General features: G+C 37.1%; 1 protein-coding gene across 3 annotated transcripts in view; it reads left to right on the top strand.

The window, feature by feature from the left end:
- The window catches only part of LOC133518614 (restin homolog), an 81,829-nt gene that overhangs the window by 21,268 nt on the left and 39,924 nt on the right, over positions 1–20,637 (top strand). For all 3 annotated transcript variants that reach the window (XM_061852285.1, XM_061852284.1, XM_061852286.1), the window contains exons 18-21: positions 6,494–6,628; positions 8,936–9,094; positions 10,259–10,381; positions 11,204–11,339. In XM_061852285.1, coding sequence (XP_061708269.1) covers positions 6,494–6,628; positions 8,936–9,094; positions 10,259–10,381; positions 11,204–11,302 — 516 coding nt within the window. In that variant the 3' untranslated portion in view covers positions 11,303–11,339. The remainder of the gene's footprint in view (positions 1–6,493; positions 6,629–8,935; positions 9,095–10,258; positions 10,382–11,203; positions 11,340–20,637) is intronic.

The following is a 20,637-nucleotide window of genomic DNA, read 5'->3' on the forward strand; positions in this document are numbered from 1 at the left end:
ATCTACTTATATAACAATAGGGATGTTTCCAATTTTTTGAAACGCTTGTATTACGTTCTATATTAACTAAAAGTGGCCCTAAAATTCAACTTTTATACTAAAAACGGCTTTAAATATGTTAAATTAACAAAATATATTATGACAGATGCTTTCGCGCCCAAAACGCTCTTTGAAAATTGTGTGACGTCACAGTTTACGGTTTGACACATAACTACATACACATGTAGAAGATACGAACTGCCAACGGACATTTGTCATTTGTTGTTTATCGCCTAACTGTCAACAGTGTCAATCCGAGAGTTGTGACGTCATCAGAATCTTCAATGACGTTTCGAGTTTGGTCACGTGACGTGTGCCAAAAGATATTTTAAAATCAATATTTACAAAAATATGGTCATTACAGGTCCCCTAAAAGTAGTTTAACATGTTCTTATAATCCAAAAGATTTTATTGGGATACAATTTTGCCCTAAGATTTGTAGATGGAAACAACCCTATTGGCTTCATGTATGAAAAATATTTGCAGTGTTTGTTCAATACTCTCGTTCAACCTCGCGAAATTAATCTATGAATGTGAGATAGAATCAGGCCAAGCTAAGTTGGCAACGATTTTGATAGCCCAGACTGTGAAAGTGTTAATTACACGTCATAATTTCATAGATGTTTGACGTTTAAAATAACACTTGTACTGTTTTGGCTATCAAAATCGCTGCCAACTCATCTTGGTCTGACTTTTTGCGATTTTCGTAACATTTTTGTAAAGAAATTAGAGTTAAAAAACGTAAAATTGTAACATACTTATTTTTGATTACCCTAATGTAAATATATTATGAAGAATGAAGACGGCCGATTCTCCATACAAACGTAGTCCCCATTTTCCTCTCTGGATATTGACATTTTGGAAAATATTTTCACATAATTTGATGTATATTTACCATAGCTATGCCCCTAAGTATTATGTATTATTATAAAAATTTAGAGAGAAAAACAGATTTCATACAAAACTTTAAAATCCTATAATTATTAAAAACTCGAAAAAAATCAAAATGAGGACTACGGTTGTATGAAAAGGTGATTTGTGAGAAAAAAAATATAATAAGGCATTTTTTACGGCGTGAACAGCAAAAAACTTATTCTTCATGATTCTTTTGCACACATTTTGGCGCAACCGTGAGCCTGATGACGTCACTTCACGCTCGCTTCTTGTATGGTGTGTTTCCGCGGTGCACGCGCTCATTTACTTTTGATATTTGTAAGTTTCTGGTATACAATAGATAAGTAAGTAAGTAAATATTCTTTATTGCACCACAAAGAAGACAAATTTAAAAAACAGATTTACAATCAGGTTTATTAGAGACATTTCAAATGTCACATTTGTATCTCACGTCAAAGAGAATTTGAAATAGAGGTGGATTGTCAAAGAAAACTTGGTAACCACAGCAAATTTACTGCCGTCTTTCGACTTTCGACACATGATTAAAACTTTTAGAACGCCATTTAATTTTGATACTCATTCTTTAATGATATGTGTCAAATTTGTAAAATATCAAAAAGTGGCGCCACCTAATAGATCAAAGGCCAAAGGTATGGCGGCATCGTTTCGAGCGATGGCGCCATAACCTTTAGGTAGTGCCCGGTAAGATGGCGCCACTTTTTGATATTTAACAAATTTAACACATATCAGTGAAAGAATAAGGATCAAAGTCAAATGGCGTTCTAAAAGTTTTAATCATGTGTCTAAAGATGGCAGTAAATTTTTGTGGATGTTTGCTTTGACAATACACCTCTATTTCAAGTAGATTGCATTACCATGTTTCAAAAAAAACATGCATGAAGCTAATTGGCACTATGATTACGTCTCCTGATCCATACGTAGTGGTTTCAAATCAACGTACAAAACGTGTATTTGTTATGTATTTTAAATTGTATACCTTACGTACATTAGATTTGATCCCAAATGTAACTGTACCTAATGTAGTATGTACATACCTAATTAAGGAGTTAAGTTTATTACTTACGTTTACGTAATTTCAGTTGAGTTTTAGTAAATCTATTTATTTGTTGAATGTTGAATTTTATTTCCTTTACTTAGGGCTGCAGTACGAAATTGATCTAAGTTATTATTGTATTATAGATTTGTAAATCAGTAAATAGCCCCAATAAATGAATTGACGAAAACATTGAGTTTTATTTTTTTAGTGTTATTCACATTTAAAAATAGTCCGAGTTTCTAATAGCAAAGATAATTTGAAATAGTGCTGGATTGTCAAAGAAAATTTTGTAGCCACAGTAAATTTACTGCCATCTTTCGACACATGATTAAAACTTTTAGAACTTTGATCCTTTTTCTTTCACTGATATGTATTAAATTTGTTAAATATCAAAAAGTGGCGCAAAAACACATCATCAGTAAAATATTTAAGGATCAAAGTCAAATGGCGTTCTAAAAGTTTTTATCATGTGTTTAAAGATGGCAGTATATTTACTGTGGCTACAAAGTTTTCTTTCACAATCCACCTCTATTTCAAATTCTCTTTGCTAATAGTTTAATATTTATACATTTTATAATTTTTTAGTTAGATCCGTTTTAGACCCATTTTACAAGCTTTTATTTAATTTCACATGTCCCGTGCCATCGCCCAATGTTAACTGACCATCGGTGGACCTTATTACAAAAGGCATAAGGTCCACCTATGGACAGTTAAGAGTGAGGGTGATGTTTGTAATTGAATCTTACCGACTAGACCCATTTACTCTATTCCATTGAGATGAAAAATAAAGTAGGGTGAGCTGGTGACTACATGGTGGTACCATAGAGCTCATCTGATGATGAAGACCGGAAATGGCCCTAGGAACTCTGTAATAAAACAACGCAGGCAGGCATAAAAGCCTATCTATAATACCTGAAACTATAATTAACCGAGCGCTATCGAAGGTCTCCGTTTCAGCTTGGGCAAAAATCGTATATCTATCCAGATGTTCTCCTCTACAGTTCACGATTCTCGTGAAAGTTTGTGAGCAGGATCGGTGGTTAGATTATTTGTCGATTCAGTTTTTGTTAATTTTTTCAAAATGGCGGAGCCTTACCTTTATTGAGGTTTCAGCTACGCTTGCGATGTCTACAGCTCCCAGAGCCACTACTAAATAAATAAATAAATATAAATATAGGACATTATAAACAGAAATAAATGTCATATACTAAGAAAAAGTGACCAAGGCCTCCAGTGCCCCAGGCTGGAATCGAACCAGCGTCTTCTGCTATCGCGGCAGGTGCCTGAGCAACTCGGCCACCGGGGTCACGGCAGCATTGGTCGAATTTTTCCAAGTATATGCATTTCTTACTGAAGGCACCCCCTAGCCATTTCCATGGGCGGCATTGTTATGTTATATGACATTCATTTCAGTTTATAATTTATATAGTAGTGTTTCTACTCGAAATAAATATAAGGGTCTAGCAGGCTAAGTGAACAAGAAGTGCCCCCAACGACGGATTTTGTCGATATTTCTGGGAGTGTAATGTTAGGTCCTAAGGACCCTCCATGCTTAACATCAGACCTCGATTCTCTTTTGTTTGCAAGTTATTCAGGATAACGTAAAATAATTAGGGTATCATTGAAAGTGTCATATTTTATAAACGATTCAAGTTACGTGAACCAAACAAAATTATATTTGATAACAATAAAAAAAACTACAAAATGCATATTTTTTACCAGCATCCTGTCCTTAAACTTCATTGCAAAAAATAAAAATATTTTTTTCCTTCCAATTTTTTGTTTACTTTTCGCGGAGGTACACCTCCAAAAAAAATATGCATGAGTAGCCACTAATTCCCACTACATACACATATAAAAATATTTGCACAAATGTTCGTGCTTCATGTCAAAAAAAAAAACGATTCTCCAATAAGTAGTCACTGGCATTATATGTACAGATAGAAGTACCAGTGCAGTGAAGAGAGGTATGGGCATTGTGAATGTCATCTGCCTTTGTGTGGTAGGGCACAGCCGGTGGATGTCATTCCAGATCTAGAGCAGAGCCCAACTGGGGAAGTACCTCCACCTTACAGAAAACAGCAGCCAAATAACACTTGACCCTACTCATAGTGTTGTGTTCCTGCCGGTGAGTAAGGTTGCCAGGGCTCGACGAGGGGGGGTCGGGTTTAGGGTCGGCAACGCGCATGTAACTCCTCTGGAGTTGCAGGCGTACATAGGCTACGGAGACTGCTTACCATCAGGCGGGCCGTATGCTTGTTTGCCACCGACGTAGTATAAAAAAAAAAAAAGTTTGAAGATTAGTGTGTAGGTATACAAACTCTTCTAATAAACCTATTTGGAGTGCATCAACGAGGACGTGTCAGCTTTGATAACATCTGACACATAATATTATCTGCATTTGTTTTTTGCATTTTGTAGTGGAAAATGGAAAACATTAAATGCAAGTCTTGTAAAAAAAAATTAAAAAATATCCGTGGGAAACAAAAATGCATAGAAATAGAGCAAGAGGCTGATTTATATAGCAAATGCAGTAATATGTTAATTTGCATAAATGATTTATTGTGTGGTAAGTGTCGACTTTTAGTGTATAAACAGTGTATAAGCAGTAGGTTGCAGACGAAGAGCCAGCATCGCCAATTGTTGTGCATGTACTCGCAGAAGTTGATGCTACTGCTTTATGTTTATACACTAAAAGCCGACACTTACCACACAATAAATCATTTATGCAAATTAACATATTACTGCATTTGCTATATAAATCAGCCTCTTGCTCTATTTCTATGCATTTTTGTTTCCCACGGATATTTTTTAATTTTTTTTTACAAGACTTGCATTTAATGTTTTCCATTTTCCACTACAAAATGCAAAAAACAAATGCAGATAATATTATGTGTCAGATGTTATCAAAGCTGACACGTCCTCGTTGATGCACTCCAAATAGGTTTATTAGAAGAGTTTGTATACCTACACACTAATCTTCAAACTGCACTGGTACTTCTATCTGTACATATAATGCCAGTGACTACTTATTGGAGAATCTTTTTTTTTTGACATGAAGCACGAACATTTGTGCAAATATTTTTATAAGTTTATGTAGTGGGAATTAGTGGCTACTCATGCATATTTTTTTTGGAGGTGTACCTCCGCGAAAAGTAAAAAAAAAAATTGGAAGGAAAAAAATATTTTTATTTTTTGCAATGAAGTTTAAGGACAGGATGCTGGTAAAAAATATGCATTTTGTAGTTTTTTTTTATTGTTATCAAATATGATTTTGTTTGGTTCACGTAACTTGAATTGTTTATAAAATATGACACTTTCAATGATACCCTAATTATTTTACGTTATCCTGAATAACTCGCAAACAAAAGAGAATCGAGGTCGGATGTTAAGCATGGAGGGTCCTTAGGACCTAACAGTACACTACCAGAAATATCGACAAAATCCGTCGTTGGGGGCACTTCTTGTTCGCTTAGCCTGCTAGACCCTTAATTTGTTCTAATATGACATTATTACACAAATTGACTAAGTCCCACAGTAAGCTCAATAAGGCTTGTGTTGAGGGTACTTAGACAACGATATATATAATATATAAACATTTATAAATACTAAATACATAGAAAACACCCATGGCTCAGGAACAAATATCCATGCTCACCACACGAATAAATACCCTTACCAGGATTTGAACCCGGGACCATTGGCTTCATAGGCAGGGTCACTACCCACTAGGCCAGACGGGTCGTCAAACGGGACTGGTAGTTTAATCTTTTGGACGCCGTGTCAAACACAAAAGCTGTCACTCGGACGCCACGTCACCGAAGTGTTAAAACCGAAATGGAACTTTACCTATTTATTTAGGTCCATATTGATCTGTGACGAATCAATCCGTCTTCAGCGTTGGACCTACGGTCCGGATATATCCTCGTAAGACTCAGTGTGGTACCGCCGAACCGGCTAATTCTGGCTTGCGGATTGCTACACCGAATAAGGCGCTGTACGTATCGCGCTTGCATTACACCGCCACGGCTGCTGAAGTGGTGGAGTATGTACACCAGAAGACCGGCTACACGCTGAGGGTGTTCCAGCTTCGATCGCGCCACTACGTGCATTTCAACTCTTTTGTTGTGCGCGTACCGCGACCGCTGCAGGGGACCATCCAATGCGCCGACTTCTGGCCGAAGGGTGTCGTGTTTCGGAGGTTCCGGGGCAAACTGCCGAATCCGACACAAGAGCAGCCGATTCAACGGAGCCACGCCGTTTTGTCGCCGAAATAGTGTTTAGTTGTAATTTTATAAAATGTATATGTATGTTAGTCTGTAAGGTATTTGTAATATGGGCCTTGTTGCCTGAATCAAATTTTAATAAAATAAATAAATATATCCGTCATTGGCGTCAAAAAAAGATTAAATGTTTGACGAAAACTTATCAACCTTTTGGATAGGTAAGAGCGCCTAGACCTCTAAACAAATGTAAAGGAGGCCTTTCTCATTACTTCTACAGCAGAAGAACGCCGCCACCACCAACCCTGTCTCCTTAGTGCTCCGGAAAACTGAGGGAAGGTCCCATTTTGTCGGCACAGTGGCGCCATCTTGTTTGTTTACGATGCACGTTGTGACTGTCGTACTTTCTGATGAGGTAAAGTACCTTTATCATAAAAATATGTAGAATTGTGCAAGAATCTCTAAAGAAACAATAGGGTTGTTTCCAATTTTTTGAAACGCTTGTATTACGTTCTATATTAGCTAAAAGTTGCCCTAACATTTAACTTTTATAATAAATACGGCTTTAAATATGTTAAATTAGGGTGAATCAACTTTTTTTGTTTTGTTATCCTGTCCCGTTGTCCAAGGGACAACAGTGGCACAGTTTGTTTGAAGAGACGTTGTATGCCGTTCTATTAACATGCTTAGTAGGGGGCCCATTATGGACATTGGTTATAACTACCACAAAAACGCAAGTTTAATACATTTAAGTACCATAAAATCTGTATTTCAATGAACTTTTGTCCCCTGGACAACTAATCGTAACCATGGCAACGAGTGACGCTAAAAAGTTGATTCTCCCATTAACAAAATATATTTTGACGGATGCTTTCGCGCCCAAAACGTTCTTTGAAAATTGTGTGACGTCACAGTTTACGGTTTGACACATAACTACATACACACGTAGAAGATACGAGCTGTCAACTGACATTTGTCATTTGTTGTTTATCGCCTAAGTGTCAACAGTGTCAATCCGAGAGTTGTGACGTCATCAGAATCTTCAATGACGTTTCGAGTTTGGTCACGTGACGTGTGCCAAAAGATATTTTAAAATCAATATTTACAAAAATATGGTCATTATACAGGTCCCCTAAAAGTAGTCTAACATGTTCTTATAATCCAAAAGAATTTATTGGGATACAATTCTGCCCTAAGATTTGTAGATGGAAACAACTCTATTATTGGGCCCGATTTTTATTTTATTGACTATTTATTATGTTAGGTATTTTTATGATACAGAAGGCAAACGAGCAGACGGATCACCTGATGGTAAGCGATTACCGCAGCCCATGGACACGTGCGTTGCCGGCCTTTAGGATGGGAGTACGCTCTTTTCTTGAAGGTTTGAAGGTCGTATCGGTCCGGAAATACCGCAGTTCAGGTCTGAGTTACGGTCAAGAGTCAAGAGTTACGAAAATACCATACGTTTTCGTAACTCAGTGGAAAATCTTTTAGAACATACAGTGAAATTGCGCATGTTATGTACAGAATAGAGAGTTTCCTATCTATCTACCCAAAAAAAATATCGAAATCTGACAAAAATAAGTCAGCAACGAAATAAAAAACGGCTCATGAAATGGCTCTTCTTTTGCGAATTTTACCAAGTGAAAAGTTTTGCTAGTCCGGTCTGATCTCCACCGATGAATAGCTGCCAGATGTCTGGATCTAGTACCTAGTTATTAGAATAGTATAGAAAACTAACTATAGACTAATAGGTTTTGTTGCTCTAGAGTTAATCAGTTTACCTCAAGAGTTAAAATTTAAAGATTACGTTAAATTGGGGTGATTTTAGGAATAAATCGGGTTACTTTTAAAGTTGTAAAATGGGATCAAAATTGCCATTATTCTTGATTTACAAGAACTTATTTATAATTTATATCTCATATTTATCTATTAGGTACCAAATATCTGCGTAAAATCGTAAAAATGCTGTAGCTTAAAAAAGGACGGTCATTTTAAAGATGCCCCCGGTTTTCAAAGCCACCCCGTTTTAACGTAGAGAGATAGAGATCTTTATTTGCATTCCAGAATGATACATAGCCATATAAAGGACCTTGAAGAGGGTGTAGCAAAACATGTTGTTCACAATACAATATCTTACTTAGATAATAATTATTAAAAAAAATCTTAATTGCACTACCAACCTTGGAGGATTTAACAACTGGAGACGCCTTTAAGAGCTTACCCCTCACCCCCTCAGTCGAAAAGCTCGGCCAATGGTCATATGTATTGTATGGACTGACGTTTATCTGACCTGGCTATTTGTACGTAACGTACAAATGGCCATACATTGACGTGCCCCTCCCCCGCAAAAATCGGCAGACTGTTTTGTACAGAAAATTACAGTCAAAGCGTCTCCAGTTTTTAAATCCTCCAAGCTACCAACCAATTAAGCAATAATAATATTTTCTGCCCGCCGGGCGGAAAGCGTCAACTTTGCTCCCGCTGCGCTAAACCAAGTTGCAGCCTTCCGCCTCCGTCGAACAGAAAAATAGTATGCGCACCACGGGAGGAAACGTAGGACATTCCATCCCGCGTGTTTGCCACCCTCGCCTTCGGCTCGGGTAACAATTTTACACGCGGCACGCAATTTCCTACTTTTCCTCCCTTGGGACACAAATAACTATTTAAGTTAATTTAGGTACGTACTTATTTTTAAGGCTATATTTTGTCTTTATAGGCAATTGTAAGGTCTCGCGATACTCACCTGGTGCTGAAATGGCGCTTCGAACACAAAACAACAATGACGCCACTGAGCAAAGGGCGAGTTACCTACTTTGACTTCTCCACGCAGTATGGGTTGCAGATGACTAAGGAAGTGGAAGAATATTTGAAAAATGTATGTATAGCTGGGGTTTTGTCTTTCGGGGTGATTATTTCCAAAAGTATACAATTAATCAAAAAATGTTTTTAGCAACATGAATATTACTTTTAAAACATTACATAGTTTTCAAACTAAATAAAAAAAAAATTCAAAACATTTTTTTTCACCATTAGTTACATGTATGGAGTGCCCCTCATGAAAGATATATAATATATATAATACATTTTACTTCTAAACTAATCACCAGCTCATTAAATACACCTAAGTTTTAAATTTTGTTCAAATATATCATATAATTTACGAACAAAATGGCTGTGACATACAGGCAGACAGATGGACGTGACGAAACTATAAGGGTTCCGTTTTTGCCATTTTGGTTACGGAACCCTAAAAAGTTAAAATAGAAAGAAAGAAATTACATTTATTCCATAAATCACACATGTCACATACACAGGACAAGAAGATGAAAGAAATAAGATAGAAAGATAATGATCCTTCTTCCTCGCGTTGTCCCGGCATTTGCCACGGCTCAAGGGAGCCTGGGGTCCGCTTGACAACTAATCCCAAGATTTGGCGTAGGCACTAGTTTTTGCGAAAGCGACTGCCATCAGACCTTCCAACCCAGAGGATAAACTAGGCCTTGTTGGGATTAGTCCGGTTTCCTCACGATGTTTTCCTTCACCGAAAAGCGACTGGTAAATATCAAATGATATTTCGTACATAAGTTCCGAAAAACTCATTTTTACGAGCCGGGGTTTGAACCCGCGACCTCCGGATTGCAAGTCGCACGCTCTTACCGCTAGGCCACCAGCGCTTCCTTAGAAAGATAATGATAAGAACAACAATACAAAAACAAAAAAAATAACAGATAGAATTATGTACACGTTAAAATTCGAAAATTACACACTTGGGTACAGCAATGTGTGCAGTAGGGAAAAGACCCTGTCTCAGCATATTGTTGCTATTCGCAAACGAGGCAAACCGCAACGCCTTGGGGAGTGACATACAAATATTAATAAATAGGTTTATATAGTAATATAAATAGGTACTTATTAAAAAAAAAAACTAATACTAATAAAATAGTATTAATGGTTTTTTTTTTTTTTTGAGACATGATAATACGTGAGTTAAACTGAATAATTAGTTTAATCTGATTACCAAATAATACTTGTGGTTTAGGAAGACATGCTGATACTGATTTGCGAGATGGACAGCACTAAGGAGCCGTTTGCCACATGCGCGTTGCCGCTGCGACAAGTGTTGCTGAACGTCAACAGGCGGGTTGACATGTCTTTACCGTTAGTAAGTACTTATTCATTGCAATTCCTTTATTAAGAGGCAACAGGAGTGGTCATTTGTCCATACAAACGAACTGGACTGTTTCCTGGTTTTTGAAGCTAGAGCAATGATTTTTTTCAATACCGCCGGTTCCCCACATTGATCTGAACCTTTTGATCGCCGTAGTCTGATATACATTTAGGAGCAAAACTGTCCCAATAGTAGCATATTAGTAGAATGTGGAGAAGTTGATGTCGATCAAGGGGAGGGGCACATGATAAATACATAACAGTACTCCTTGAAATTTTCAAAAAATCGGCCTAACATATGATGTACTTGGCATTTACGGTTATTTTGTAATTTCGAATCGAAAAGTAGAAAAATACACATTTTTATTTTTTCTAATATGTCTTAGTTCCTCCTATGAAAACTCCAAATAGGGAACCATACATAATTAAGAAATTTAGCCTCTCTAAAATGAGGTATCAACTGTTTAAATCTTATAAAAAAAATAAGCTTATATTATAAAAGACATTTATTGTCTATTTAGCGACGACCGGTCTGGTCTAGTGGGTCACCCTGCCTATGAAGCCAATGGTCCCGGGTTCAAATCCTGGTAAGGACATTTATTTGTATGAAATAAAATCATTTTCATTTTCATTTTCATTTGTGTGAATAGCACGAATATTTGTTTCTGACTCATGGATGTTTTCTATGTATTTAAGTATTTATATATTATATATCGTTGTCTAAGTACCTACCCCCAATACAAGCCTTATTGAGCTTGTTGTGGGACTTACTCCATTTGTGTAGTAATGTCCTATAATACTTATTTATTTTATCCAGAGAGCCGGTCCATATCTGAAGGAGAAGCCAACTGGGATTCCCCAAGCTAACGACGACGTCGGTGTGCTAGACGTGTGGTGCATGCTGCTTTGCAAATAGAAACCAATTACGAGCTGCCAGTAAAACTATCGCTCAGGTATTAATTATTTTTTATTTATTTTTAACGACCGGACTAGCCTAGTGGGTAGTGACCCTGCCTACGCCGATGGTCCAGGATTGCCGATTAGGGCATTTATTTGTGTGATTTTGCAGGCCAAGTAGATAGAGATAGAAGAAAGGAGCCGGATAGAGATACGCGGCCGGCAACCCCGTTTCTCGTCGAGATTTGTATAGTGCTTTTCTCAAACTTGCAATTAAAATAATAAATTGTAGTCAATTTGTTTTGTGGCGACCTACTCGGCTCGCCACTCTACCAGCGGTGCCTTACGCGCGTAAGTCCGCGCGCCTGCGCGATGCGCCGCCGCCGTTGCTTAGCAACGATTATGCACAACAGATAACAAACTGAAAAATACTATTTGTTGATGGTTGAATGTCAAGACGTTGTGTCACAATTTGACGTTAAAAAACAAAAGAAGGTTGCTTTACAGTCCTAGGTGTGTAAGGCAGTATGAAATTCCTTTACATATCATCTTCACTCATCGCACCTGATATGTATACAGGCCATAAAAATAATATTCTATGAAGTTCTAAAAGGCAAGGTGAAAAAATTTACTTTTCAAATGGGAGTAAAAATCAGTGGTACATTAATAAAAAAGGTATAATAGTTTATTTGTATGAACTTACTTAATTAGAACGTTATTTTATCGCCATCATTTAGTTTAAATAAATAAATAATAAATAAATATTATAGGACATTATTACACAAATTGACTAAGTCCCACAGTAAGCTCAATAAGGCTTGTGTTGAGGGTACTTAGACAACGATATATAAAATATATAAATATTTATAAATACTTAAATAGATAGAAAACACCCATGACTCAGGAACAAATATCCAAGTCTGTACTTCAGCTAATACCATTCAAACTTAGGGTACTTTTCCAACGAGTACGTTTTGTAAAACACGTACAGTTGCAATATCGGCAATCCAATACGCATGTATTATATATTTTAAGAAAGATAAAAAAACCACCAAAAGAAAAGTAAATAAATAGGGAACAAAACCACCGTGAAAGACTGCATATTTTTTGCATGTTTTTATAACATTTTTCCGAATATTAGGTACATAAAATTATGCAAAACTGAGAAAAAAATGACGTGAAATTTTATTGTAAATAATTTAGCATTAAATAATCTTTTAACCCATATATATGAATAATAGAAGATTTGTACCTATAGCTTTTTTATTAGTCAAAACCTTTTTGACAGAACTTATGACCTGACTATGGAAGGTGGAGGTAAGGAATGAAATCTCCATGTACCAAAAAGTGTCATCAAAGAACCTTAAATAGGTGGCGCTACCATACCTAGAATACTTGAAAAAGAAAATCTAATCATAGACAGCGCACTTCCTCCGTCAATATTCTTATTAATTTCTTTCTTGGTTCTTAGCTAGTCTAGCGCTACTCTGGAGAGATTTGGAACTATTATTTATAGCTGACAGCTGGACACTTTTGCAACAGTTCTACCATAACAGATTTCACTCCTTTTAATTCCACACTCCATAGACCTGACTGAGTACGAGTATTTTACTATGACAGATATGTTTATCGATTAGGAACAATTTTAAATACATTATCATAATATTTTTCGGGCAATTTGATGAAAAATGCCAGTCCAAATGACTTGCACTGTGTAGTTTTCAAAGGCACTAAAGCTATTTTAATGTTATCATACGTACGTTACAATTGATATAATTATTTGTTGGTCGGAACATGACATTTATACACCAGTACTACAACACAACAAAAAAAAAATCGCACAAGTGCGAGTCGAACTCGCCCACCGAAGGTTCTGTAGTTTTTAGTACACAAATACATCATCTGTGAAAATTTAATTCTTGTTAATATTTGCATGCCATGCTCAGTGTTGTTAATTTTTACATATGGTATTATTGGTATGCTCATAATGTGTCACTCGCGTTTTGCATGCTGGCAACTCTCTCTCTTCCCCTTTCAAGATGGAACTGTGAGCATCGATATTTTTCTCTCCATGTACATTAAAAATTATTCTAGTTAATTGTGGTCATCCGTTGTTTGATAGTTGTAATAAAACTGTGCTTTATTCACGGCTTATCAATATACTCAGTGAAAATAATATTTCGTTGTTTTTCTTAAGCTGCACGCCAATACGATTCACCCACTGCCAAGCCCTATACAGGCTTTTCTTTTAATAGGCTATGGGTCCAGCTTGCGATTGAATATATTAAGTATTGGTGTGCGCTAAAGGTTAAACAATCGAAATATGAGTGACGACGAGCAAAACCTTGGGAACAACCGGAATCGTCGTGATGCGCCCGGCCCCGACCATGTGGCCGCGCCGCCGGCGCCGGCACCCGCGCCCGAGTCAGCGCAAGCACGAGCTGAGCCAGCTGCAACGTTATCAAACACGCCGACACAAAGCGTTAATTTATCGATAGATAAATTGAATGGCACATCGGACTACAATAACTGGAAATTTACAATGAAAATGGTGCTAACCCTTGAAGGCCTGTGGGCCTGTGTTGAAGGCAACGACGAAAACAGTTCCCGTGATCGACGCGCTTTAGCTAGAATCTGTTTAGCAGTGAAATCGACGTGCTACCAGTATGTTCGCGATGCTCGAACCGCAAGGGAGGCATGGGATAACCTTGCTAAAGTTTTTGAAGACCGCGGATTATACAGACGTGTTTTACTTCTACGTAAATTGCACAAAACTTCGTTTACGACCATGGGCGAATACATCGAGGAAATCATGACCCTAGTACAACAGCTGGCTGACATCGGCAAAGTGATTGACGACGCCGAGGTCGCCGAATTACTGCTGAGCGGTCTACCGACCGAATACGACGCCCTAGTGTCTAATCTGGAAACTGCGTGCATAACCTCAACACTTTCTAGCGAACTAGTGCGATCGAGATTGCTACAGGAGGAGTTCCGGAGGGCATCTAATGGCAACAGTTCCCCTAATAGTGCATTTCTTTCTAATAATAAAAACAAAAATTTGTTGTGCAACTACTGTAAAAGAAGAGGACACATCAAGTCTAAATGTTTTAAATTGAAGCGAGACAAGAAAAATCCAAACAAAGTTGGAGAAAGTTTACTCGCCTCTGCCTTCTTGGCGAAGAAAGAAGACTGGATTGTGGATTCTGGGGCTTCCCAGCATATGACAAATAGTAATAATAATATAGACAATTTTAAGGACTCTAGAGGTGTCATATCTGTTGCTAATAATGAGAAATTAGAATGCCATGGTCAAGGTGACATTGTTCTGTTAAACAACAATTTGGTAAGCAAAATTAATAATGTTTTATATGTCCCTGATCTTTCTGCGAACCTTCTGTCTGTTAGTCGTTTAGCCAATAAGGGGTTTTCAGTTCTCTTTAATGAAAGGGGTTGTTTTATTTACAATAAATGTCAAGTTTCTGGCAATATAGTGGCAACGGCTAGTAAAAATAATGGTCTTTACATTCTAGATAAAGAAAATATGTGTAGTGTGACAGGTAATTTCCAAAAGAAGCATTCTTCAATGCCCTTGTGTCACAAAGTGACCAGACAAGAGCAGCAGAGTGCAAATGTTGCTGCCTCACCGGTGCCTGTAGAATAGGGATTGCAAACCGGATTGGTTTTCAATCCGGCCGGATCCGGCCGGATTTTGGCCGTAATCCGGCCGGATCCGGCCGGACCGGATCCGGTTTGGTATAGGGATATAAAAGTTAATTAAATGACATATTTTTCTAGTTTTTTGCGTAATACGTATTCCTAAATCTATAATTTGAAGTTAATAAATAACTTCTTAACAATAAAATAGAACTAAAAATTGTCACAATGTCAATATCACCTTAAAAAAAAAATTAAATCGGTAATTTATTATATTTAACCATTCAAAAGTGCTCAAATTCTCGTTTACAATTATAAATTTTTTTAGTTTCCAAAGCCTGATGATGGGATGTGGGGTGGGAATTGGAGCTCCTTGAAAGGAGAAGTTTTCGTAACTGTTCTTTGATTGAATTCTTTGTAGAGTCTGTTCGGAAAGAGAAGAGTCGTGGAATTTATTGGGCCCCATACATTCCACGACTCTTCTCTTTCCTCACAAACTCTAACGTTGACATCCATTCTAGAATAGAGAAATAAGAAGTACATAGATTGCTCACTCCATACATCAGTTTTGGTACCAAAACGCTTATTATTTTCGTAGTCGACATCTAGCATCGAGTAGCGGAACTCTCAGTACTGCTACTCGACAATAGATATCGCGGCAAACAAAAAGTCTAATGCTCAACGATTTTCCGCTAATATTATAACCAGAGTAACCGGAACTTTGTTTTCAACTCCTACGCTTACTATTATTTATTACTTTTAACGAAGATATTTTACATTTAACCAATTATGATATTAAATGCGCTCTAGTATTATCTTGCTCTAATTTATTTGTCCGAAAAAGTAGTAGACTGTATGACTCAAAAAATTTTACTTTTTTAATTTATGGAAAAGTATATTGGTCGAATTATAAGGAACAACACACGACACGACGATCTCATGCGAAAAATAATAGAATGTAGGATTGAAAACCATCGCGGAAAGGGACTCCCTAAGAAAAGTTACATAGATCAAATAAAGAATTGGCTAGACGTAGAGTAGCATGTACCAGGAGATGAAGGAAATTGCATAAGATTGGATGAAATTGTAAAGACAAAAGATTCTCTCTTAAATTTTAATAGAAAAGAATCTATATTTTATCATATATATACATATATCGGAGAAAACTAAAGATTATCAATATTATCATATATTCTTCAATCACACATATTGATGAGCCCAACTGTAGTCGGTTAATCTCCTATCACAACATTATGACACGACATTAACCTTGTCTTTAGCATAAATTACAAATGCCTTCCATGGCATCTCCATCCTTTCATTTTTCCTTCTATTACAGTATTTATGTAATCGTGCCACCTACATGAAACAAGAAGAAATCCTCTTCTGTTCCCACTCATCGTCATAATAAATATATTTTTATCTTACTAAAATTAAACTTTTTCATTCGTTTTTTGTTCTGTTCAACTTCATACCTCGTATCCATTGCCTTTTCCTCATCTGAAACGCACAGTGCGTGCTGTATTTAGGCGTTTTTTTATTATACCGGATCCGGTCCGGATCCGGTGATTTTTTACCGGATCCGGTAGCTCCTAAAAAGTGCCGGATCCGGCCGGATTACCGGATCCGCCGGACCGGATTGCAATCCCTACTGTAGAACTTTGGCATTGTAGAACCGGACATTTGAGCCTTAGTGGCTTAAAAACTTTAAAAAGTTGTGTTTCTGGTGTAATGTTTCAGGAAAATGTGCAGGAGCTCCAGTGTGAATCCTGCCTAAAGGGCAAAATGTGTGCGCTGCCTTATCCAGTGGGAGAGGCTTCACGTGCTACTAAGCCCCTGGAACTGGTACATTCAGATGTGATGGGTCCGATGCAGGAGGACAGCTGGGGAGGTGGGAGATACCTCGTCACATTCACTGATGACTATTCTCGAAGAACACATGGATATATAATTAGACAAAAGTCTGAGGTAATGTCGAGTTTTCTTTTATATAAGGCCCTAGTCGAAAAGCAGTCTGGCTTGCCCATACTTTGCCTACGTACGGATGGGGGTGGTGAGTATTGCAGTTCAGAATTTGCTACCTATTTGCAAAAGCAGGGTATAGTACACCAGAAGATAGTACCCTACTGCCATCAACAACTTGGTGTGGCAGAACGCTTGAACCGCATTCTGGCTGAGAAAGCAAGGTGTATGCTGCAGGGTGCAGGTCTCTGCAACAGATATTGGGGTGAGTCGATGATGACCGCTATATATTTGAAAAATAGGAGCCCCACATCTGCGTTGTCAGGACTGACACCAGAGGAAGTATGGACTGGGTCAAGGCCAGACCTCAGCCATCTTCATGTCTTTGGCTGCATTGCTTATTCTCTTGTGCCTAGTGAATGTCGCCGAAAGCTGGATCCTAAAAGCAAGAAATTTGTCTTTGTAGGCTATAGTGAAACTACTAAAGGATTCAGATTGGCAGACCCCCTTAATCCAAAGAAAGTTATTCTTTCTAGAAACGTAGCATTTTTAGAAAATACATTTTTAAATGATGTTGACATAAAAAATAAAGATAATGATTTATTTAATGATGAATTTATATTTTATGAATGGTCATGTATTGACAATTTTAATAATTCATCGAATTTAAATATCTCTAATAATTTAAACTCTAGTCATGAAAGTAGTGTAAGTAAGAGTGATGAAATCACTATAAACAATAGTAATATAAATGTGTCTCGAATTTCAGGTGATGAATACTGCACGGGCAGCGAGAACGAGTCAGGCTCCGCTGAGTCACCGGTGCCGGACGCGCGCTTCGAGCGTCTGACGTCTTCGTACCAGTCGCCAGTTGGTGGGGAAGATGCGAGTAGCCCCCTGCCGCCTGTACTCGCCGATACGCGCCCTACACGCAGCACGCGCTCCAAACTACCTACCAGGTATCAAGACTATGAGATGGACTATTCCCTCATAGCTGAAAGTATGTCTTTTACTGAGCCACAATCTTATGAGGAAGCCATCTCTGGCCCTAACTGTCACCATTGGCAGGCAGCCATGCAGGATGAATATAATTCTATGCTATATAATAATGTTTGGAAATTAGTAGATCGCCCTTCGGGAGCCAATGTCATAAAGTGTAAATGGGTCTTTAAGACTAAACATGACGCTTCAGGGAATTTTGATAAGTACAAAGCCCGTTTAGTTGCCAGAGGCTTTACACAAGTTCATGGGGTCGACTACTCTGAAACATATTCACCTGTTGTCAGGCACAGTAGTATGAGAATACTATTCTCCTTAGCAAATAAATTAGATTTAAATATAGATCACATAGATGTTGCTACAGCGTTTCTTAATGGGAACCTAGAGGAGACCATTTATATGGAACAGCCTCCGGGCTTTGATAATAATGATCGAAACAAAGTATGTATGTTGTTAAAAGGAATCTATGGATTAAAGCAAGCTAGCAAAATTTGGAATAATAAAGTTCACGACTTGCTTTCTTCCAATAGCTTTACACAAAGTAAATGTGAACCCTGTGTATATATAAGTAAGTCACAAAATGATTTGGTCATAATAGCTTTATATGTGGACGACTTTTATGTCTTTTATAGCAAAAATAGTACCATTTATAAACATTTATTACAGCTTTTGGAAAGTAATTTTAATGTAAAAAACTTAGGTAATCTCAAAAGCTGTCTCGGTATTAATGTTACACGTGATAGATCAAAAGGATTGTTAAAGCTTGACCAAACTGAATATATCCGCAAATTGTTAATTAAATTCGGTATGCAAAATTGTAAGGCCGTGTGCACACCCATGTTGCCTAACAGTAAGTTTCATAAAGCTGAGAAATGTCTAGATGAAAATCTTTATAATTATAGGCAATTAATGGGCTCACTAATGTACCTATGTGTTTGCACAAGGCCAGATATTGCTTTTGCGTGTAGCCAATTGTGTCAATTTAATAATGGCTTTGACCAAACTCACTGGTTAGCAGCTAAACGCATACTTCGGTATCTAGCAGGGACAATTGATTATTGTTTGTTATTTACAAAAAATGACAATTGTAATTTAGATGCATATGCCGACGCAGATTGGGCTAATGACCAATTAGATAGGAGGTCTTATACAGGCTTTGTTATTAAATTTGGTACTGACACTATCCATTGGGAGGCTAGGAAGCAGAGGTGCATTGCTCTTTCTTCTACAGAATCAGAATACTTAGCGATGTCTGATGTTTGCAAAGATATCTGTTTCATTAAGAACTTTATATCAGAAATTTGGGAAAATGTAAATTTAATTATAACTTTATATAATGATAACCTTAGTGCCCAAAAGCTGTTAGAAGTAAAAGAGTATTGTCACAAGCGAACTAAACATATTGATCTTAGATACCATTATGTTAAAGATTTGGTAAAAAGTAATTGTATATCTGTTAAGTATTTGCAAACCGATATGATGATAGCAGATGTTTTTACTAAAGCTCTAGGTTCCACCAAGCATTACAAGTTTATAAAACAATGTAATATTGTAAAGTGTTAGTTTATAATGTATGTAGCTTGTTTGGCTGGTTTGCTTGGAATGATTGCATATTATATAGGTTTAAGTGTTTTCAACTTCTGCAAGTGATACCTATATTTTGTTATGTATACCTAAGCATGTTATAACATTATAAGCATATGGGGAAGTGTTAATTTTTACATATGGTATTATTGGTATGCTCATAATGTGTCACTCGCGTTTTGCATGCTGGCAACTCTCTCTCTTCCCCTTTCAAGATGGAACTGTGAGCATCGATATTTTTCTCTCCATGTACATTAAAAATTATTCTAGTTAATTGTGGTCATCCGTTGTTTGATAGTTGTAATAAAACTGTGCTTTATTCACGGCTTATCAATATACTCAGTGAAAATAATATTTCGTTGTTTTTCTTAAGCTGCACGCCAATACGATTCACCCACTGCCAAGCCCTATACAGGCTTTTCTTTTAATAAGTGTAAGGTTCTATATTCATCCTTCCGTCACAATAGGCTAAACTGGATAGTATATTGTAAACCAAGGGATGAAATGGTATCTTTCACCCGAGTAAAACAAATAGGCAAATGACAAAATCACCAAATATATTCACTTTATCAAAAAATGTTTGTTGAAGACCCCTATTAGTTTTGAAACACCTTTCCAACAATAGACTGTAGGGTTGAAGCAAAAAAAAATCTCACCCCCACTTTACATGTAGGGGAGGTACCCTAATAATTTTTTTTCTTCATTTTTTATTGAACGAATTTGTTGCTTTTATTGACTTATAATTATATCCATGCTAAATTCTTCTCTTCAGCTTTCTGGCACTAACGATCACGGAGCAAAGCCTCGGACAGACAGACAGACGGACATGGCGAAACTATAAAGGTTCCTATTTGACTACGGAACCCTGCTAACAATCACTGTCTAGCTAGATATAGGTAATCAAATTTCCTACTAGGTTTTGTCTCATTTTATACACAAGTCTATTTTCCCCCGTTTGATCGTACAGCAAAACCTATGACATCTGACAGCTCACGCCAAAGGCTCTACTGCGAAAAACGAAAACTGACATTTCTGTATCTGCTTTTATATCTCCAGATTTAATGTGTTTTTAACTATAGAGACTATACATCTCTATTGTATTGTGTTAATTATTTATTTTAAGATTATTATTATGTAATGTTTACCCAGGTA

The sequence above is a fragment of the Cydia pomonella genome, chromosome 6, assembly GCF_033807575.1.
Source record: "Cydia pomonella isolate Wapato2018A chromosome 6, ilCydPomo1, whole genome shotgun sequence".
Classification (NCBI taxonomy): Eukaryota; Metazoa; Arthropoda; class Insecta; order Lepidoptera; family Tortricidae; genus Cydia; species Cydia pomonella.